This window comes from Pituophis catenifer, unplaced genomic scaffold, assembly GCF_029215685.1.
Source record: "Pituophis catenifer annectens isolate HBS135680 unplaced genomic scaffold, rPitCat1.0.hap2 SCAF_1, whole genome shotgun sequence".
NCBI lineage: Eukaryota > Metazoa > Chordata > Lepidosauria > Squamata > Colubridae > Pituophis > Pituophis catenifer.
In genome coordinates this window covers 162,721,970-162,745,924 of record NW_027256881.1, presented here as the reverse complement: position 1 = coordinate 162,745,924, position 23,955 = coordinate 162,721,970, and the positions used below count along the sequence as shown (strand labels likewise).

At 36.9% G+C, this 23,955-nt stretch overlaps 1 protein-coding gene across 1 annotated transcript in view; it reads right to left on the bottom strand.

Annotated features, from left to right (window-relative positions):
* LOC139309058 (pericentrin-like) overlaps positions 1 to 23,955 on the bottom strand; it is a 133,698-nt gene that overhangs the window by 68,056 nt on the left and 41,687 nt on the right. The window contains exons 17-27 of the mRNA XM_070933136.1: positions 21,343 to 21,533; positions 19,166 to 19,328; positions 17,523 to 17,735; positions 16,603 to 16,832; positions 16,286 to 16,405; positions 12,901 to 13,128; positions 8,846 to 9,016; positions 7,915 to 8,067; positions 6,393 to 6,560; positions 4,014 to 5,054; positions 3,010 to 3,531 (exon numbers count right to left, since the gene is read on the bottom strand). Of these exons, the coding sequence (XP_070789237.1) occupies positions 3,010 to 3,531; positions 4,014 to 5,054; positions 6,393 to 6,560; positions 7,915 to 8,067; positions 8,846 to 9,016; positions 12,901 to 13,128; positions 16,286 to 16,405; positions 16,603 to 16,832; positions 17,523 to 17,735; positions 19,166 to 19,328; positions 21,343 to 21,533 (3,200 nt within the window). The remainder of the gene's footprint in view (positions 1 to 3,009; positions 3,532 to 4,013; positions 5,055 to 6,392; positions 6,561 to 7,914; positions 8,068 to 8,845; positions 9,017 to 12,900; positions 13,129 to 16,285; positions 16,406 to 16,602; positions 16,833 to 17,522; positions 17,736 to 19,165; positions 19,329 to 21,342; positions 21,534 to 23,955) is intronic.

Below are 23,955 nucleotides of genomic sequence, written 5' to 3'. Positions count from 1 at the left end.
GATTGGATGTCCTGACCTCCCCGGGCACTCCCAGATTAGTCGTGAGACGAGCCTTATGGAGGAGTAACTTGAACAAGGCCGGGAGGAACAGACCAGTGAATGCTGGAGTATCGGGCATCAACACCTTATCCTCTGAGAACTCAATGTCCTCTGGCCCCTCCTCTGAGTCCTCTGATGAAGATGCTTGAATTTGAGGCAGCTGAAGTTGAGACTGATGCTGATGATGCGTCCCCTGGGCCGTGAATGGCTGTAAGGGGACCTGTGTAGCCTGCTGCAAGCCTGCAGCCAGGAGTGATGATAATGCTGACGAAAACATAGACTGAAAATCCAGTTGAGTTGCTGGTAAGGGCCCCCCTTGCGCCCGTAGGCCTGCCGCCGTTGGTGTATAGGTCGCCTCTGCCACACGGTGGTGTTGGCCTGGTGAGCCAGCCGCTGAGATGTCCGGTAAAGAAAGGGAGACACCTTTTGCGCGGAGTAGAGTGGCCCGACTTGGCTGGATCGGGAGTCACTGGGGTCAAGGCCAAGCTTGTAATTCTGGGGCCTGCCTCCCTTGATGCATAGGGCGTGGCTTTTGAGGGTTCAGTCTCCATGGTTGGTGTTGCCACCACTGCCTTCTGAGCCTTGGCGCACTGGCACTCCAGTACTTTATGGCGTCTTAAGGCATCTCTGTCCTGTGTGGATTGCACCTTGTCCGCACTGGATTTGCGGCTGGAGTTCTCAGCCCGCTTCCCAGTGCACTTTTTGGCTAATTTGGCCACCTTGCGAGGTGGGCTTGATTCCAGCTCCAGGTCAGAGGAGAGGGGAGAGTCTGACATGGTTGTTCAGCAGGGTATATGACCCATTTTTTTTTTTTTTTGTACTTTTATGGTCTGTTGAGGGCCCGAAGGTCCCCCAAACAACATTCTACAGCAAGGGTTCCCCAGCTGAAATCACTTCCCCCTCCTAATTCTTGATGACTGTCCCAAATGTCTGGAACCTCCGGCAGATCGTCGCTGATGGTCAGGAGAGGAGCTGGTCTAAATTCATCATCCAAAATGGCGGCCCGAGGGTCCGTCACAATGGCGGGCGCATGAGGCACGAAGTTCGAAGGAGCCGGTAATGAGAGGAGGCGGCCCGAGGGTCCGTCACAATGGCGGGCGCATGAGGCACGAAGTTCGAAGGAGCCGGTAATGAGAGGAGGCGGCCCGAGGGTCCATCCCAATGGCGGGCACACAAGGCACGAAGTTCAAAGGGGCCGGTAATGAGAAGAGCCGGTCTGAAAAACACCCAAGATGGCAGCCCGAGGGTCCGTCCAAATGGTGGGCGCATGTGGCGTGAAGTACCGGGGAGCTGGCATAAGGTGGCGGACTCACAATGGTGGCCCGAAGGTCCTACCAAATGCTGCGCACCATCAGAGAGTTCGAGGGTATTTACAGCAAAACTTGGATCGCAATGGCTCACCGACGCTCCTGAGTCTAAGCTCCGCGTTTCCTCAGCAGCTCCAACCTGTCTGCCTTTGACGACCAGCTGCGAGACAGTCACGATGATGGGGGTGGCTGCCGTGTCAAGCGCACCCCCGCCACGCTGAGGAGAAGCCGGGTTCGCCCTGAGATGAATGGCGAATGGCAATGATTTAAAAAGGGCGCCGAGCGCTGAAGCGTGGGCGGCCCAAACCTCCAATCCCGCCACCCGGCTGATGAGCGCTCCGCTGTTCTCGCGCTCCAAGCAGCAAGCCGAAACACGAAAAGGAAAATACTCAAAAATAAATCAAAAGCCTATGCGTCCCTTGTGAAAGGGAAAAACAAATCCCTGGATAAAAATCCACAAGCCCCCAGGAATCACTTCAGCGTTTGCAAACAACTGAGTGAAGACTGGGGTATCATGGGATTGGGGGTGTGGCTTTGCAGCCGGAAAGGGGAAAATGTTTTAAATATCACTCAGTTGTTTGCCAAAGGCTGAAGGACTTAACCCATTCATGGATAGTGGGAGCAGCGCACAGGAAAATTAGTGACTGATCTAGATTTTATCTGCTTCATTCAACCATGCCTGGTAGTCATCTTGACTAAGCATCTTTCATTGGATTCCATCTACCATATATAACTTCACCTGGTCTTGAGGAGAATTCACCTGCTAAGGTATGGCTCATCAGATGCCTTTGCCTATTCTTCTGAATCCCAGGACATAAGTAGATTTAAGGCTTCCTCTCTCAAATTTTTCCCATCATTAATTTTTCATTTTGATCATCCTTTTCATCCAACAACCAATGCACTAATTATGTGGCTTCCATGAGAAATCCTTTGAAAATTTTCCAGGCAAAAACAAGGTACTGGAGTAGATAAGCTTTTGGCTTAATCTATACAAATTTGCTTTTATAACTTGCATGATTCAACATAATCAATATAATCAAATATTATTCAGAAATATTTTGGATCTTGTGTAATTATAGCACCTCTCTAACCATAAAAGTAATCCCTTTTTTAGGTTTTCATGTCAACCTGAAATAAGTGTAGTTGCTTTAAGAATCATATTGAATTAATTTTTTAAAAGCAGACTGGCATTCTTTTAGGCTTGTACAGAAGCCTAAAAAAGGGAAAGTCTGCTTTAATATGTAGAGATGCTGCATTTATGAAAAAAGTGAAGCATTTCTTCCCAATCACTTTCAAAGCATGCACAAGATAATCAGTAACACTTTCTTTGAAATCATTAACGAATGGGTAGAATAATCCTACATTCAACTGTTATAATAGCTCTCTTATTAGATTAGATTGCTGCAATTGTGTTTATTACTTCCTAAAGTAATTATATTTACTTTCAAGTAGTCACTTACATATAATTGATTATTAAAAGGCCACGGCAGTATTATCTGAGAATTACCTTTGCTTTCCTGACAAGAGTTCATGGTGAAATGATACAAAAAGGACTATGACAAAGTAATTACCATTCATAACTCATTTAGTTTCCATGGGAACTGTTGAAGATACATGACTCAGCAACAAAACAATGTGAATATGGAAATAATTAGTTACTTACTGATACATTTTCTTGTAGACCATTGCACTTGTTAACAGAAGAGGTGGGTTCTGAGAACACAGAAGACAAAAAGTCGGGATTGGCTGCTGCATCCTCACTGCTATTAGAATAAGAAACTGGACATTCTAAAACTCTAGGGGTGTCTTCCTGGATGATTGAGTTCTCCGAGCACAGGCTTTCAAAGGCTATACTATGCATAATATCAACTTCTGAGAAGGGTGTTAGGGAAATACTCGCTTGAAACTCTAAATTTTGGTTCTCTTTTCTCATATTCTCAGGAGAATCCCACAAAGTTTTATTCATGATTATATTCTGAAAGCAATTTGGTATTGTTTGAGAGATTTGTGAGTTTTGAGAATCCTGATTTGATTGCCACATATTTTTAAAAAGAAGTTTCAGATTTTGCTGTACTTCATTATGATCTGTTTGCTTCCTCTGAATAAAAGGGATGTCTTGCAGTTGTTTATTGTGAATATTTGGATTTCTGCTCGAGATCTGCAGATTAGTCACACTATCTTCTTCCTGTAAAATAATACAAATCTTTAGAAAATTGCTGTAAATTGAATACTTCCTAACATTAGCTGAGATAAAACAGAAAATAGGGAGTTTTGTGCAAACATGCTGTTTTCTATAAAAGAAAATGAAGCACAACTACATTTCTCAGTATGAATTCAGAAAAGTTTATTTTCCCTAGTCATCTAGCATTCAGTGATACTTCAAAGTTAACTTGTTTGAAATTTCCTAAAGTTGTGGTATTTTCCTCCAATTAGATATACTGACCCATTCTTTTGATAATATGTTTAGAGTAAGTCTGTAAAGATGCATCATAACAATATTAAGTTTTGGTATGATGACTTGGCAAGCTAGTATTACTGGTGATAGGCACATTCTGCTTACTGAAAAATGATTGATAATTTTCCTATACATCTGAGTTTCTTTTAACGATGTTTATCTTAACCTCTGAGTCTATTAAAGATTTAGCAGTAATTGGGGTTAATACCTACCAGTGGGAATGAAAAATCAGCAGATGCGGAAAGCATATTACTTAAATCTTCCCCTTTCTCTTTTTCTTCAGAGGAAAATAAGGCATGAACATCAAGGGTATTAGGACATGCAACTTTTTTCTGGTAATTGTCTCGGTCATTTTCCATAGGGATCTTCAGCTGTGAGTGAAACAGATCTTTTTCAGACCTTAGTAATTCTAGTTCTTCCACCTTTTTCTTAATTTCAGCCTTCAGTTCTGCAATAGTAACTTGAAGTTCACTTATCTTTCTTTGATAAGTGATCTCATTATTGTGCAGTGCTTGTGTCATAATTTTAAGTTCATTTTCAAGTTTCACAATATTTTCGGTTGTATGCTGAACTTTAGCTGCTTGCTCTACATTCTGCTCTGACACTATTTGGAGTTGTAGTTCTGTCTCTAACAGTTTCATTTCTCTCTCTCTTCGGTGAACTTCAAGATCCTGACTACATGAATTCATCTCTTTCATTTCATCTTCCTTTTGCATTACATACACCTTCAGAAGCATGTGTTGTTCTTGCATTTCTTTGTATAACAACTGTAAAGATGCTAACGCAGAACAGTGCTGCCTAGAAGATTCCTGAACATTTTCAAGATTTTGTTCTAGGATTTTAAATTCCATTTTAAACTGAGATTCTTTTTCATTAAGCAGCTGCTGCAAAGTTTCTTTATCCATCAAAGACATTTCTAGTTGTTTCTGAAGTTCATTCTGACTGCTACTAAGCCATACACAGTTGTCATCACCTTTTTCGTTTTCTAAAAGACTTTGTGACCCTTCCTTAAATTTATTATCAAGATTCTCTTCTGGTTCTTCCAAAGAAAAATAATTTGGATTGCCTTGCCCATTTTCAATTTCATGATAAATAGGTATAAGAGCTCCTGTCTCCTCCTGAAGCTTCTTAATTACTTTACGAAGCTCTTCGATTTCATCTTCTTTATTTCTTAACAAATGCTCCTTCTCACTACGAAGTTCTTCTATAGTTGATTTCATGACTTCGGTTTCAAGCATTTGCTTTTCGAGAACCTGAAATATTACTATGCATTAGTTCTGACGTATCTTTTTATTTTTAAACATATATTATAAACATATTTTATTTTATGTGATCTATGTGGACAGATCTTTTTAAGATCTTTTGGTGGCGCAGCAGACTAAAGTGCTGTTAAGTAGCACCAGCTGCTTGCAATTACTGCAAGTTCAAATCTCACCAGGCTCAAGATTGACTCAGCCTTCCATCCTTTCGAGGTAGGTAAAATGAGGACCCGGATTGTGGGGGCAATAAGCTGACTTTGTATAAAAAAGAACACCGTGGAGGGGGGGGGGGGGCGAAAGCCCTACTAAGCAGGTATATACAAAAGTATGAAGGCTATTGCTTAAAGCATTGTAAGCCACCCTGAGTCTCCGGAGAAAGGGCGGCATATAAATCGAAACAATCAATCAATCAATCAATCAATCAATCAATCAATCATTTTAATATTGTGAAGTAGAAACTAATTAGAAACTCAAATAAAAACGTGATTGTGGGCTGAAAAGAAATGATGACTCAAGCAAACTATTACAGATAGTCCTCAACTTACATCAGTTCATTTAGTGACTGTTTAAAGTTACAATGGCACTAAAAAAAAAGCGAACTTATGACCATTTTTCACACTTATGACCACTGCAGCATCCCCATGATCATCTGATCAAAATTCAGATGCTTGTGAACTGACTAATATTTATGACAGTTGCTGTGTCCTGGGGTCATATGATCACCTTTTGTGGCCTTCTGACAAGCAGAGTCAACGGGGAAGCCAGATTCACTTAACCATGTTACTAACTTAACAACTGCAGTATTTCACTTAACAAATGTGGCAAGAAGAGTAGTAAAATTGGACAAAACTCACCTAGCAAACTTCTCACTTAGCAACATAAATTTTGGACTCAGTTGTGGTCATAAACTGGGGTCTACCTGTATTTGTCATATTTGTCACATAAGCTGTGGTGGTGCAGTGGTTAGAATGCAGCAAGCTATCTCTGCTGACTGCTGGCTGCAGTTCAATTTTTCCCAACTCATGGTTGACTCAGCCTTCCATCCCTTCTCGGTAAAATGAGGAGCCAGATTATTGGAGGCAATATGCTGACTCTGTAAACCGCTTAGAGAGGGCTCTAAAAGCACTGTGAAAAGGTATATAAGTCTAAGTGCTATTTCTATTTAGGTCAATAAATAAAATCTAGTATTTTAGAACTTTAGCAGTAGAAACTTCTAAAATAATATTCTCACTGCTTGAGTTTCTGGCAATTTTGTTGTTATATCTGTTTGAATCTCTATAATTTAATATATATCAATAGATAAGGCAAATTTTAAAAAGTGGTATTTGTTACCTCATTTTCCTTGCTACTCTCTATTTTTTGTTCCAGTCTCTCAATTTGTTCATTCAGGTGATCAGTTTCTTGATTTTTTTCTTCAAGCAAGGATTTGAGAAACTGCAGAATAACCAGCTCATTTTCACCTGGATTTTGACATTGTATGGCCAATTTTTCAATGTTTTCCTAACAGAAAAAAGGTCTGTGTTAGACAGATCAATCTATCACAATCTGTTCCTTTACTGTTGACAAAAATAAAACTGCATGCTGAAACTCCAAATATGTCCCACATTGTGGAAAATATTAATAATACTTTTTTTTAGTTTCTATGTATTAAATCAGTACCTTCTCTCTTATATTTGGAACAAATTATATTTGGAACAAATTGGAACAAATAGCTTCTGCTTTTAGGAATATTATGAGATAGCATAGCCTTGATTAAAACAACTTTTGGCTTGCAGATGGATAAAATTTAACAAAATACGTTTGCACTGTTATGTAATTCTGTTCAAAAGTACAAAGCTATTGCATTTTCCTATTTTCTAGGAAATAGATTATGTTTTCAAGATTCTTTCTCTTAGCCTTAGTAGAATCTGAGCTCAGACATCAAGCTACAAACAGGATTGAAACATAGCTTCTAAATGGGGGAAACTTATACTCCCAACTGAAGATACATGAGCCTTGCACTTTAAAAGCAAAATATACTTTGATGTGTGCTATATACAACATAGACATCAGTTAGCATGTAAAGTATAAAGATAATTCTGTTAAAATTTACAGCCTTCAGTGCCTCAAAATTTTACTTATATTTATGTTTTTAGGTTCCTTGCTCTTATTTGTATGTCAATGAGGACTTACTGTAATCGTCCAGGCCAAAGGTGTCTAAAGGTTGAATCATGGCAACTGGATCAATCTTTTTTAATCTGAGACATTTTGTTGCTAATCCAAATAACTTCATCAGTCAGAGCAAAATTGCTATATTTGTATTTTTATGTCTATTTCCGAAAAATCACTGAGTGATAAATTTCTAACTCAAAGGGAGCCAGGCCGTAAAATACTACACTAGTTTCAATCTATAACAAAGTCTTATTTTTTTAAAATGAATAATGTTCCTTCAATTTTTCCTAGAAATTAGATGGGAAGTCTATCAAAACACCAATGTTAGCACTTCAACAAATGTAAATGGAAAAAACAGCTCTGCATTCCTTTCTGAAAACCATATAATGAATATAAATGTATCTGTTCTCCTAAGAAGTCCAATTTTGAACAGAGACACTGGAATTAAATTTAGGATTTGCATACCATCTTCTCCTAGTGCAATATTTCTCTAATTTTACTCATGCTTATTTGCTTTTAAAAAGGCTGTGCACCTAAACTAGATCTAAACTCTAGGTCTAGTTTTAATTACCGGTAATGTTTCGTGGCATTGCTACAGCAATATATATATGTTTTCTCCTTAATTAAGGTAATTTAGATGTAGTTTCTAGGAACACAATCTCTAAAGAAACTATTTTTCCTTAAAATTAAATTGCAGACGTACTTTCAGGTGTGCATTTTCTTCTTTCAATTGGATTAGTTTGTTGATGTTAGCATTTTTTTCCACTTCTAACTTTGATTTCAGCTGTAAGATTTCTTCATTTTTATTCATTAAATTCTCTTTAAATTTTTCAAGTTGTTCTAATAAATCAGCAACCTGAAGCAAAATGAAATTATGGAATTAAACAAACTATTACTATCTTCAGTCATTCTATCAACATATCTTTGTAAAAGTTCACATTATTTATTTATATAAATTATATATATTTCAGTTAGAATGACTCCTAAACTGTAAACATCTATCAAAAGAAAGAAAATTACACCCAGATTTGCAAACCTGAGCTAAAAACTCTCTTACAAAAAATGGTGATGAATGTGCTAGCTTCATTGTTTACAAGCAATCATCAAGGAAACCTCCAGCTTTTCTTTCTTTCCTCAGATCAGAAAAGTAAGAAAGAATTTGGAAAATGCTAAAAAGAGACTTAATTCTTTTTATGGGTTGTCGAAATTAAACAAATGGCATTTTGTGCAAGTATGGAAATGTTTTCTGCATACTCCATTTAACCATGAAGATTTTTCTGAGAACTAAATAAGACCTAATATTCTTTGTATTTTAGAGAAGATAGAATCAATTGTTCCATCTGCCCATGATGGATAGAAACTAAATTGGGATGTTTCAGGAGGCAGAGATTAATGGTCGCAAATCTCATTCAGCACTGTTGTAACTTCAAACAGTTGCTGAAAAAATGGTCTTTAAATGAGGATTATCTGTATAAACATCTGCAAACAAAAGAAAAAGGATCTGTGGACTTTTACAAAAGACATTATGCATTTATAAATTATATTCTTGGAATAGGATTTTTCACTGCTAATTATATTTTCACATGAGAATAATCAACATGAAATTTGTTCCCACTGAGTTTTATTTGATGTACCTCTCTCTCTTTTGTTGTAAGTTCTTCTTGTATTTTTAGTTGTTCCTTTAGCATTATATGATCCTCATTAGTATCAGTAAGTACTCTATGTCTAACTTCATCTAGTTTAGATTGCAAAGTAGAAATCAGAATTAAATTTTTGTTATGTTGCTGCTGTAATGTTCCTTTATCCTGTAAAACATCAAAAATTGCTTGAATAAGTAAATATTGTATAAATAAATATTTTTTCATACATGTTGATGTTTTAGCTTTCCAGAAACAACAAAAGCAAGAGGCAAGTGCTGCTCTAGTCAGTAATCATGTGATCATCTTTTGAAAGGATTTTATATGTATTAATATGTAATTAATTGAAGATAATTAAAGTTCACAAAGCCCTATAATTAGGCAATCCAGTCCAATACCCCCTTCCCAGTAAAGAAAGTAGTTAAACTACTCTTTACATCTTGTTGTTGAGTACATTCAATAAAGAGAATTTCCCTCACTGTTCTGGGTAATTGGTTTCGTTCTGGAAGTCCTTTTTTGAAATATTGAACTGTTATCTCACTTTCTATAACTCAAATCCATAATAAACATTTTCTTCAGTAGACTTAGCTTCTTATTCCCTTGATTATCGTTGCTACCCTTTGAACACTTGCATTTCAGGCAGGCTCCAGCAGAGAAACAGTATTGATCACACTTGTGATTTGATAATCTCGCAAAAGTGTGATAGGAATAATGCATCCATCCTTGCTCTCCTTGACCTCTCAGCAGCCTTCAATACCACTGACCATAGTAGCCTTTTGGTATGGCTGCAAGTTCTAAGTGGCACAGTTTTGCATTGGTTTGGCTGTTTTCTAAGACTGGTCCTAATCAGTATTGATAGACTGAAAGGTCCAGTCCATGGCCACTCCTTTGTGACATATGCAGGGCTTGGTACTTTCTGCGCTCCTCTTTAACATCTACAGATAGCTGCTGGGAGACATCATCTATCACTTTGGGATGAGGCATCATCCATTTTCTTGACAATACTCATATTGTCATCCAGGTGACCCACATGTTGCTATTGCTACTGTCTTGCAGTACTTGGAGGTTATGGGGTCTGGATGGGAACAACAGACTTTGGTTAAACTCTGATAAGACTCCAAGTGGCTATAGTTTCATGGATCTTCTTTAGTTCTGGATAGGGTTGCACTGCACCAGAGAGATCCCATGCAAAACTTGGGGTTCTTCCTAGACTCACAACTCTTGCTTGAAGAAGGCAGTTGTAGCTAGGAGAAACTCTGTGCAATTTTGTGTTGCATGCTAGTTGCGCTCTTTCCTGGATCATGGGTCCCTGCAATCAATCCCTCAGGCCTTGGTCATCTTGCAATGTGATCAGCAGAAGTTGGTGAATAATTCTTTTGTTTCATTTTTGTTTCCTAAGCTGCATAGTCCAACTACATTTTTGTCAATATCTCCATCTTCGGCATTCCAGTCTCCAATCATATGCAACTCATCTTGCTTTCATGTTGTGTTCGCTTTCAGATTGAACTTGACCATAAAACTCATCAACCTCCTTTTCTTCTACATCAGTCATTGAGTATAAACTTGGATAATCTTCATATTAAAGTCCAAGAAGTCTAATTGGTATTATTTGGTCACTGTTTGCATTATATCCATTGTCCTTGCTAAATCCTTCCTGAAGCAATGCTGTACTTTTTGTTTTTCATGTCCTAGCTAGTGAACAGTATAATCTTTTGACTGAAAATGTCCAATCCCAGGCCATTTCTATTTGTTGATGCTTAAGATGTCAATAAACAGTTCACGGATATCATATTTTATTGCATTCAGTTTTTCCATGATCATGTTCTTTATGTTCCATATTTCCACTATAATTCTTCTTTCCCGCTTTAATTTCACTGGACAACTTTTTTCAAAAGTTTTGCTTTCTGGAAACCTTCTGATGGTTATCATAGATTCCTTCAAACTGAACACAAATATAATTTCAGGAGGACATATCACATAGGAATCTTGAGAGTATGAAATTAATTTTCAATTATTATAATGTATTTAGTTACTAATATTTCTGACATGCTGCATGAGTTCAACAGGGGCAGAAGTGTTTAGCTGATGATTTTAGTTTGTACTCAAGTGCCAGTTGCTCCTCACTGCAGTGTTTAACAATAGCCAGCCAGCCAGTATTAATGGATTCCAGTTGCCCTGATATCATTTTTTGATTATGGCAATATCCTAATGAAAATCTTCATGATGTTTTTCACTGACTGCACCTAGATTTTGGGGAAAGAAGTCCAAGTGTGAATACAGAAAATGAATCTTAGTGACATTTTGAATTCCATGGTCATATGTGCCATAAGAGGTTTGTCAACCAGATGAATGTATGTTGGTGTTCTATAGTTGCCAAGAAAATTCTCAACATCTTCCCGAATGCATTCCAGGCAATTTTCTCTAGCCTGACTAACAGATCTTTGAATTGCTTGACACTAATAATGTATCTGATCTGTGGACCAATAAAAGCCTTCCTTAATCTTGGCATCAGTTATTCTTGGAAACAACATTTTTAATCAGTGAGTTTTATGTAAAGTGGAGGCAAAAATATTTGCCGTGTCAACAGGGGTTCATGGGCCACATTTTTCTCTCCTGGAACCAAATACTTTCAGAGTGGTCATTTCTTTTTAATGTAAGGTGACCCTCTTGCACGGTTATCCCATCTGCATATGTAACAACAGTACTTGGTATATCTGAGCTGCATTTCAAGCAGCAGAGCCACTACTTTTGGATCTCCATAGATATTTCAGTTGTATTTGGTGTACTCGATGTGCTTCAACAACAGTTCCGTTTTGTATATTTCTTTCATGTGTGCAGCATAGCCAACAAGTACTGAAGGTATAAATTACCATTATGTAAAAACAGAAGATTTCTATAGAACATTAAGCAATAGGTTAAATTACAGGTTATTTTTGTGACTAGCAGCCAAAAATCTGTAAGACATACCCAAAAGTGTTCAGGAAGCAAAATCTTCATTATCCAGTGTTTTCACTGTGTCCAGTGTCTGCACAGAAACATCAGCAACTGGCTATCCTGAATGCTTTAATCTAACCACTTCACTGATACTGTTAGATCCTCAGCATTTTCTCAATACGATGCTGAGTGCATCTGACCTGAGAGAACTAATGTCTGGCATTATACTGGCAATCACTTTATACTGTATAACCGAGTAATTTTCTTGATAAAATAAAGAAATGTTTTTGCAATTGCTTTCTTCCATATAAAATGAAATGATACTTTGGCCATAGTTACTAAAGTGATCATCCACTGCAAGCATCTACCCAATATACAGTAGGTACCTATTTACTTTACCTGACCAGCTGGGATGACCATCAAACCTTGATGAGAATATATTCTTACGCTCTTATCAAGAAAATTACCAATAATAAAAATGAGATATGATTAATAAACAAAAACCTATTCAAAATAAGGGGGGCATGGTGGTTCAGCATTAAGATGCTGGGCTTGACAGCTGGAAAGCTGGCAGCCCAGGTTCGAGAGCAGAGTACCATGTGACAGGGTGAGCTCCTGTCCTCGCCCCAGCTCTTCCCAACCTAGCACTTTGAAAACATGCAAATCCGAGATACATAAGAACGACTTTGGTGGGAAGGTAACATCGTGCTGGCCACTTGACCGCCAAAATGTCTTTGGACAATGCTGGCTCAATGGCCTTAAAACAGAGATAAGCAGTTCCCCCTTAGTTGGCAATGACTAGTGAAGTAAAATCTGAAGGGACCCCTTTACCTTTTATTCAAAATAAACAGATATTCCCTGATTATATTTCAATCGGTCATGTGCTTTCAGACCTCTTCCTGCCCCTCACAATGCTTCCAAATACATGCCCATGCCTCTTAGTAGACCAAGCCAAAATAGTTGAGTAGCTGCATTTTTCTTTACTACCTGTTTGCATTTTCCCATCTTCATTGAGAAGTTTGTACATTTGAAAAAAAGCGCACAATTTCAGTTATTAGCTGTCCTGTATAAATTCCAAACCCTTTACTAAAAATATAAAATTACAAAATTAAGCTTACTTCTTTTAATTCAATTTCCTTCTTTTTCATTTTTTCCAGTTCCTGCATATGTTTATCAACATTCTTTGCCACCTCCTTATTCAGACACTGCAACTCCCTGACCTGTCCTTCCAGCTTTTCTATTTCTTCATTACGAGCAGCAAGGAGTTTCTCTATTTGCTCTTTTTCTGTAAAAAGTCTGTTATAATCATCCACTCTCTCTTTTATTTCATTGTGGAGCGATTCTACCTATAAAGACAAATACAAAAGAAACACAAACGATAAGAAAATAATCACCATATTCCTAATATTTTTACTTTGATTAATCTAATGTTTCAAATCAAAAGCTGCTCCTTGGCAGTACTAAAAACTCGAAGGCCTATATTCAGTTAGCTCCTGCTCAAAGTATTTTGCTCCAAGGCAACTGGAGACTCTCTGAAAGATCCCAAGAGATTACAAGGAAGAAAAAAGATAAATCTTAATGCATGTATGGTAGTCAAGTCATTATACTTCATCCTGTAATGTAGACAATTTATATATTCAACATATTCTAGTTTTAATGATACAGTCATATAAATGCTAAGATACACATAGGTCTCATGTAGTCCTGCCTTGCATCAGAAATGAATGGGGGGGGGGAGGCTTAGATAAAACAGTATGCCTAATTATAATTAATTAATATGCATCTTTAACTTTTTAATGTTTAATGGCTAGTGGTATTATTGATATAACAAAAAGGATGAAGGCTATTGCTGAGCACATTGTAAGCCGCCCTGAGTCTCTGGAGAAGGGCGGCATATAAATCAAATTAAAAAAAAAAAAAAGTTGATTTTAGAGCTTTATTATGTACTGTATCTTATTGCACTGAAAAAAGTAAGAAATTACTGCTTTTTGTTTCTTTTTAAAAATTTTCTCACTTCCCTCACTTTATCTCCTCTATCCCCTTTCTCCATTGTCTTTATTTCTATTTCTATTTTATATTAAGAGAAAACTTTTAATAAAATAAAATTAAAAAAAGATTATGATTCAGACATGCCAGGTGTTATGATTACAACATTGCAAGCTGCACTCATGTGATTGCCATTTGTGATATTCCCTGGTTTCCCAGAAACAAAGTCAATGGAGAAGCTGAAGGGAATATCACAAATTGCTCCTGCTACCTCCCCCCCTCCCCCAAGGAACTCCTTATGGAGTATGAGATCACGGAGATCAAAAAAGGTAGCAGGAGCAACTTGTGATCTACCCTGTCAGTTCTGGATCATAATCTTTTTTTAATTTTTAATTTATTTTGAATCTCTTACTTTATAGTACTGTGCCTGCACTGAATAACATTACCCCATACATCTATGGCCTCCACCAATCTGTATACAGTCTCTGCTTATCCGCTTATGCCCTCTGTTGGCCCTTCCAAGATCTCCAATGATCTGCATGTAGCCAGCAACTGCCTTGTAAAGGGCCAGACCATATGCACTTTGTCAGCAGTGGGAGGAAAAAGACAAAGCTGGTGGAGCATGCATGGCAAAGGGCAGAGCAGCAGTAGTGTAAAAAGAGCATAGGGTAGCAGGGACAGCAAAGATGGCAGAGTGTAGGCTGGCCAAAAGAGTAGAGAAAAGGGGGAAATAGGCAGGTGGGAAGAGTTGAAGCAGAGGCAACAACAGCAGAAGTGTGAGGTTCTGTGTTGTGACTCCGACTCCTGAGCCTGTCCTCATGGAGGAAGAGGACTCAGAAGGTGAGGGGGAGGAACTGACAAGGCCTCCCTCTCCAGGACCCTCCTCTCTGGCAATGCCTCAGGTTCCATCCAAAGGCCAGGGGAACAGCCTAGGATGGGCCAGGAGGAAGGCATTTCGGAGCACCCATTGATAGAGAGTGATAATGATGAATCCTGGCTTGATCCCAGGCAGCGTCGGAGGGAGAAGCGTGCGCAGCAAAGGAAGAGGCGTGGGAGGGCCAGGAATTGAGCTGAGTCACTGAGCCACGCCCCACAAGGGATAAAAGGGGCGTGATTGCTCAGTAGGCTTTGTGACGGACAAAAGTTTTAACTCTAAAGAGTCACATGGTGAATCCTGCACTTTGGCTCAGATATATTTTGGACTAAACTCTTGTGGATAATTTGTCACTCTGGAAACGGACTGCAGATAAGGCATCTCCTGCTTTTTGGGAGTACTAATTGGACTTGGCAGGCGTTTTACAGTAAGCTGCCAGAACTCTTGTCTGCCAGGAATTCTGGTCTATTTATACAATAAATTATTGGCAGGCATTTGATACTGCATTTGTCTGTGTGAGGATGGGGGACAGAACATTCTGGTCTAATGACTGCATGATTCTGGCCTAACAATAGTAACTGAGATTACTGAAATTGATCTAGGACAACTCACCACGGCCAACATGCTGCAGCCAACTCACTATGGCCAACTTGCCATGGGACAATTCAATGCTGTTTTAATTGTTTCATTCAGTTACTTTTATTATTCGTGACCATTTTTTTGTCAAAATTATTTTAACTCTTGTATTTCTGGATTGACTTTATTTTATTATTTGCCACAGTCACATTGAAATTAATTTAAATTTTGTATTTGTTGAATTATCCTGTGGCGAGTTGTCCCATTCCATACTGAAACTGCCAAACGGTGCAGTCATATGAAGTTTCGCTTGAGAAGCGCTTAGCTTAACGATGGAAATTCTGGGCCCAACTAGGGTCATTAAGTGAGGATTACCTGTAAGGATTTCATTGCAGGAACCTTTAAATGCTCCATGATAATGAGGAAAGTGAATCAAGTTGACTGATTAATTTATAGCTGGTTCTGATCTTGATAAAGCCTATATACTCTAGATTGCCACATTTCATAAAATGATACTAGAAAAAGCTTGGGAAACTATGGAATTAGAACACTACTTTGATTTCTATTCCTCGTTCTGTCAGTAAGCACTCATCAGACTTCATTTACTCATTGCTGATTAGAAGCAAAAAAATTGGAGAAAATGAGTGAGCCTATAAAGTTTCACTTTCTCCCTGAGTGCCTCTAATTCATTTCCTTTTATTTGGGAAAGTCTACTAAAATTGTGGCCTGAGAGGCTTCAATTCTGCCATCCTGTAGCTGAATTTACTTTTTCTCTGTTAAATCTTTTAAAATCTTTTGGTGCCCATGGTACATCAACAAAATGGTATAAAACAAAACACTCATACTGAACTCATTGGAACACCATATCCTATTGTAATGGAGCATAGTTTTCCTATTTAGCCTGCATACAATCACAGCAGATCATATTTGACTTCTAACATTCATTCTTCTTCATTTTGATAGATTCTCTTAATGCTTGCTTCAAGCACAAGGCTGCCCAGCCAACAAAATACTTATATTGTAAGTTAACACTAAAAATAGTTTTGATATGCAATGATTTTACTCACCAAATAGGTTCTGGACTTTCCAGAAGCTTGGGATTTTGTTGTAAGTTTTAATTCCATTTCTAGTTTCTGAATTTCTTCTTGAAACTCATCACGTTCATGTTCTCTTTCAATAGCTTGCTTCTGTTAAGAAAATGAAAGTTAATTTTACAGATATTAGAGTCTATTTTAGATTTCAAACCAAATCAAAATAATTTAATTACTAATTTTTAACATTTATTTTTTTCATAGATTAGCATAATTTTATACTTTGCGAGAAACCTTTAAGTCAGAGTGCTAGAAAAAAAAATATTCCAAATTTTTATACATGTTTTTCTTACATCCATGAAATCTCTCTGATTTTTCAGCTGTCTTTCAAGAGTTTCCATTTGTTGTCTTAGGTCAATAACTTCAGATGCCATTGCAGCTAGATTTTGATTTTTGTTTAACTGGTCTTCAAGTTCAATCTCCAAGATTTTCATCTGTGTATTCAAGTTTGAACAATCTTTCTCTGCTTGACACTGCAATTCCAAATTTGTTTTTGCTAGACGCTCTATCTCTTTGATTAATTCTAATACATAAAGGAAAAACAGCAGTACCAAGAACGTAACATTTTTCAAAATTCATATATTTTTAAATTAGTTATATACCATAAATTAATCTTTTTTTCAATACACTATAATTATAATTATGACTCAGATTGGCATCTAACATTGTCTTGGCAAGGCCCAGAATTGACTGCATGTAATACAGGGAATAAGAATCTAACTACTTTTTCCTTTGTAAAATATTCTGTAATATAGCTGTACAAGGAGGATTTTGGGAAGTTAAAGTGGAAGTTATAGCCACCTAACTCTGATGCCTATCATCATTGCTAGTAAACCTACAAGGAGCAAAAGAGGAGGGTTAATGAGAAGAAAACTTCACCATAGCTTCCCCAAATTTCAATCAGTTTTTGTGAAAAGGTTATCCTCATTCTCCCCAGATCCATGTATAATCATGTCTATATGGTATGGGTCACAATGCAAATGAATATTTCAAGAAACATGAACATTTTCTAAAGTCGTTAATAAAAATATTATTGTTAGAAATAACACTTGTGCTGCAGTTTAACCAACATAAATACTATTGCCTACTTTTGTTTTAAGTAGATACAATGAAAATTACATTAACACTGGCAGCAGTCTTATTCTCCAGCCAACATTTACATAAATTACATAAATTACATATTTAATATAGTATTATATATTTCATTTCATACCAACTTCTCTCTCTCCCACATTGGCAGCCAAAGCTTTATTTTGACTTATTAGTAATTTTTGTTCCTCTGCAAATCTTGCATTATGCTGGGTTAACTTCTGAATCTGTGCTTTAAGCTTTTCCAATTCTGCAATGAGACGATGCTCAGATTCTTCTTTAAGTTTTAAAGCTTCTTCCAAATAATGTCTTTCTGTTAAATAACCTTCAATGAGACCTATAACTCAAAACAGAGTAACATTTGAATTATTATGAACAACAGTAAAATAATTTATACAAAATAGTAATATAATAACTGTTAGTGCTTAGCCCTACTAAGCAGGTATATACAAAAGTATGAAGGCTATTGCTTAACGCATTGTATGCCGCCCTGAGTCTACGGAGAAGGGCGGCATATAAATCGAACCAATCAATCAATCAATCAATCAATCAATAATGCTAACATTCTCTATGTGTAGGATTCTATATGCAGGGAGTCTGTCTTTAAAATGTCAATTTCACTATATGTAATTGTTTACCATTTATTCTAATTATATAAACATTAAAGCACCATACAGTTAAAGCATCAGATGGCAGTATAATCAGCATAGCATGAGATAATCTTTTTTTCCCATGTAATATACTGTGCTCTGCAATATTATAACACCATAATCAAAATACTCCTCCCTTAAAACTTTCTTGTTCTTATTTATTTCTGACTTCTTTTAATTTGATGGATGTAGTTTAATCAGAAATGTCTGTCATTGGTTGCTTCTGCCTGCATTATCAATGACAGCTCTCTAACCATTTTGGCTTCTTTTTCTGTTGTTTTAAATTTTTTCAATTATTAATGTCTTTTCCAATAACTATTGCCTTTCCATTAAGTTTCCATATTTAACCTTTTGCTTCATTATTAGTATTTCAATTGAGGATTCTGACTTTACATCATCCAACACTGAATGATGTTGTGGTCCAAGTATTCTCAATTTTTCCAGATTGAGCAAATATCAAATTTTAAAATGGGCTGGATCTGTAAGTTGCAGAGAAAAACACTCTAGTTGTAAGTTGCAGAGAAAAACACTCTAGTAAATATACCAGTGCATTCCTATAGGAAATGTAGTTAAGCAGCTACTCAGTGTTGCTGACCGCTCCATTTTAAGTCTCTTCTCTCTGATCACATGATCCAGGCTGGAATATATGCTTCCCACTATCCACATTCCAAGTCCTTGAAATACATAGATGCAATGTACTAATTTGTTATTCTAAAACAGTACTGATGCCTCACCTCTTATAGCCAGTTCTGGTAAAGTGTGGCAGAAAGAATTGTAGAAGCCATGTTTTCCCTATCTTTTTTATTAATTGACAAATTAATAGCTCATATTTCTCAGGAATAATCCAGTACTCAATTGATTTTTACTACTGTACCTAAATTTTTAACTGAATTCTGCTGTCAAATTATGAGGATTAGCAATAAAGAATAGAATGAATGAAATTATATATAATAGAGTCAAGTGAAAACTTTAGCAACTGGAAAAACATGTTGCTATAGTAGCAAAATTCCAGTATTTATTCAATGTTTATGGCTCTCTACTTGCTAAAAATTTTCCTCCTCTTTATGTAATTGTGGCCAGGTCCATGATCCATTACTGGGAAGTTTAGCTTGCTTACCTTTTGCTTTATGAAGCTCTAACACAAGTTGATTCTGCACTTTACTCTCTTCATTAAAACAGTCCATTAATTTGTGCTGTTCATTAAATGTTTGGCATGATTCCCAATTCTTATTCTTGCATTCCTCTTTAGTCTTACTATGGATATTGTGCATTTCCTCCAGCTTCCAAACAAAGAGATTTAAAAGACAATGAAAATATGTACTGAGAGACAACTTGAAGTCTTAGATTGCACCTAGTCCCCAAATCCCTCTTATAGCTGTCACCTGAGATTATTATCAAAATCTGATGGCAAATGACTAAATAGTAGCACAATTCCTAGTGCTTATTGGCGGGAAATATATCTAGAAAACTGATTTCTCCCTGCCCTCTTCCAAGAATCCAATGAAAGAAAGGATAAGGAATCCTAGCTTTGTCAGTAACATAAACATATCAACATTCTGTAACTATTTTAAATTTAAGTACAGTACCTTCAAAGGAAAGATATTACATTGTAGTGAAGTTTCATTTATACTCATATTTTTCTTACACAAAAACAATTTGTAGATAGGAAATTTTATATATAAAATTTGAAACCCTGCAGGTTGTGATCCTTGGGAGACTGAGCATCAGGTGTGTATGTCACAATTAAAATAATGCCTTAGGCATGGTGTCATGTTTGGACTTTGAAGTATTGGTAAGATAAGAATATAAGTATCCACCTGCTTCCTTTTTGAAGCAGAAAAAAGGGTTTCTAGGGTTTTATGAACCATCACCAAGATTAAATTCTATGTTATATTATAGAATATTATTTGAAAGGAACGTTTACACTTCCATAATGTTTTTATTATACAAAATGTTTAATTTATCTATTAGATTATCATTATATCTAAAATGCCATTAGTTTTGAAAATGTTAAACTACTAAAAATAAAGTAAAGCTATTAATATATTTAGTGGACTGGAGTTTTAGTACAATTGAAATGGACAATTTCAATTTCTTAAGAAGCTTAAGTGATATTTAATCATATGGCAAAGCATTATTCAATAATGATTGATAGATACTGACCAATGATAGTTGGGTTTCATGTATCTCAGAATTCTCAATTGATGTGCCATGCAATAATTGTACTCTTTAGAATGTCTATAAAACTATTAGTAATGTTGGGTATTTTTACTTGCTATGTTTCATAAAGCTACATTGATCTCTCACTGTTTTATTTAATCATATTGCTGAGCATGTAGTTATTTGCTTCACTTATGACCATTCATTCAGCGACTGTTCAAAATTATAAAAATGCTGAAGAAAGGACATGCAATCTGTACTCAAATTTATGGATGCTGCAGTGCATCCATGGTCACATTATGATAATTTGGGCGCTTGGCAATCCACCTGCCATTCTGACCAACCACAAGGACACTGCAACTGCCCCACTGATCTATCACCACCCCACCTCTGTTTTGCCAGATCCCAGAGGCCCTGGGTCTCCTCCCCACTTAGTCATGCCTTACTCCACTTTGGAAAATCACACCCTCCTGAGATCCTGAAAATAGTGCCCACTTCCAAAATGCCATCCACTTCTGGGATGGCTCTAGGTGGCTCTGTAAGAAGGCCCTGTATCACATTGGCTGGATGCTCTTTCAAGAAAGGTGACCTTCAGAAGAGGTAAGCAGACAAGGCGTGATGGGATAGGGTGGAAACTCAAGGCCTGTTGTTCCCAGTGGGGTGGGAAGCTGTGCAAGGTTGCCTAAGGAATGGGGGGCGCCTTGCACACACCGCGTATGAGCTGGGAGAGATGCTGCAGAGTGGGCCTATGCCTATGCCAGGTCTCCCAGGAACCCACTCCCATCCTGAGGCACCCCGCAGTCTGCTTAACAACCCCAAAAGAGAGAGCAGGGATTGTGGTCTTTAAGCAGGGCAGTCATGCAGGTGCCTGTTAATAACCACAACAATTTATCTCTGTAATTCCAGGCTCAATTGTGGTCATAAGGCGAGGACTATCTTTATTTAAAGTGTTATATTGAAGACTGTTTGAGATGCAATAACATGTGAACTATATAAAACAGCAGCATATCAATTCAAGAACTTATCTCCCTTCCCTCCATTGATATAAAAGAATAGGTCTTCAGCACTGCCTGGCTTCCCATGCTATTAATATATAAAATTTAATTACTACTTAGCTAAATAAAAGTATTTTACTTGTTTGGTTGATTCAGCAAGCATATCAAGAAGTTTCTCCACAGCGATATATAAACAACGGCCAATTTTTTTAATCCTCTCTTCATTTTCAAATATAAGTTCTGGATTTTCAAAAATACTTTCACATAAATGCTCACTCAATTCCAAAGAATCAAAGCTGTGTTCCAGTAGTGTTTGATCAGGAGCTTCACCTGTTCAATAAATTGATTTTTAAAATGTAAGTTTAAAAAACATAGAAAAACATTTTATTATATTTTGCTAATAAAATTTTATAAACCAAGTTACAATTCAACTGAATTAAAATTATTACAGAATTGTCACTGTGCAGAATTCAGCATCTATAATAGAATTAGTTTTTAAAAGCGTATCTTTACACGTAACTTTCCTGCATTTAAAATATTCAAGAGATTCTGTTCGATTGTTTTACGCTACTTGTTGTTCTTAGTATTTTTATATTTACTATTTAAAACTGTATCTGCAGATGTTTTTATTTTTTACTGGTGCTGATTGGATTTTATTGATTTTAGTATATTCTTTTTTGTACATTTATTATATTGCTTGGTAGCTTTTTTATCCCCACAGTGCTTCTTTCTGCACATTCCAAATGTAAAACATTTGACAGAGTCTAATTATGTCTCCACAGGAGGATCCCATATAAGGTATGGATATTTCTCATTCTCAATCAATAAGACCTTCATAATGATTCCTTAAAATCTGGTTTAGAGGGTTTAAATAAATTCATAGCCATGTGAAGAACTTCATTTAGAGTATTCTTCTTGTTTTCTGTGGTTTACAATATCAAATTGAATCCTTGGTAAAAGAAAATTTTAAGTATTGACCAACTATAGTTCAGAATGATAGCTGGACTTACTGTAAGGCATTTGACTAGCCACTGAAAGATGGATCTAGGAGGGAAGGATTAACTGCATCTCTTCTAGTTTAGGTCTATGATTTCCCCCTGTCCAATGGAAGAAATCCCTTCCCATCAGACTTTATCAATAGCAACTAAATTGCAAATGAGATGGGAATGGGACAATTTATGAGTTAGCATTAAGTGACTAACATGTACATACAGGTAGTCCTTGACTTACAATAATTCATTTAGTGACGGTTCAAAGTTACAGCCACACTGAAAAAAGTGACTTATGACCATTTTTAATACTTATCACCATTTTCAGCATCCCTCATGGTCAATTCAGATACCTGGCAACCAACTTATATTTATGACGGTTGCAGTATCCCAGGGTTATGTGATCACCCTTTGTAAACTTCTGATGAGCAAAATCAGTGGGGAAGCCAGATTCATGTAACGACCTTGTTACTAACTTATCAACTGCAGTGATTCATAACTGTGGCAAGAAAGGTTGCAAAATGGGGCAAAACTCATTTAACAAATGTCTCACTTAGCAACAGACATTTTGGGCTTGATGTGGTTGTAAGTTGAGGACTACCTGTATTGATCAGATACTGCTTTTATTTTATGGGCCACTGATATCTGTACTTTTTTTTTCAACCCAGGATGAATATGAATAGTTGTAGCTAATCATTTTAATTAAATAATTAAATGATTAATTAATTAAATGGTTTATTTATTTATTTAATGTGGGTGGCATGCAAACCTAGAAAAAAACATAAAATTAGATAGACAGCTCAAACTAAAATCCAAACTGATGTATAAGGCCTTATCTTTCTACAGTCTATATAACATACCCCCTCCTCTCAATCAGTATTGTAAAAGCCTACGAAGCTGATTCAAATAAATATAAAAAAAATTAATATGGCAAAGAAGAAATAAAAGTAGGACTATGTAACTCCAAGTTCTGCTGCCTGCCTGATAACCTCTCCCCCCACCCCAAAAGGTAATGCTGTATTTGAACAGGGTCTAGTAAAGACTATAATATATTCCAGAAAGAAAAAAAACTATCAATATAAATGTCTAATCCTCATATCAAAGACTGTTTTTTGTTCTCAGGTCTTTTCATTTGCATCCTACATCCAGGTTCATATCAGTATTCAGAGAAAACTGCAAAATAATGAAGGTGCTCTCTTTCTTTTTGTCATTTAGAAAGGCAGCTCAAGGGATTTCAATGGTAGTGATTAAAAGAACAAAAGCAACAGAAATTTGCAACAGTAGGTTCCTTTCATTGACAGCAATTAAACACCCATTTAGCACTCCCAGGACTAGGAAAATTGGGCTGGCAGCTCTGCCACTAAGCAAAGTGGTTGCTAAGTGGGAAATCACCTGACCATGACTAGGCTGGGAAAAGGGGCTGCCTATAGAAATGGTTTGCTTTTCTTCATAGAACCCCTTGCAGAGCAGAGATTGGAGAGGAAGAGATTTCAAGAGAGTAAGCTATTTGCTTACTACACATCCCGAGCAATGCCAACAGCAGGAAAGGGTTAGTTAGGCAAATGATAATCTGCCTACACAAAGCTCTTAGTTACCTCCTACCTTGCAGAGTGGAGAGACTGGACAAAAAGAGATTTTAAGAGAGTACTTATAAACAGTTATGTATAGTGTGCCCAGGGCTGATAGCCCAATCACATTGCTTTCAATGTGTAGAAGAGCAAACAACTTATTTTCTTGCTATCACTTTCCTTCCAATCTCTCTG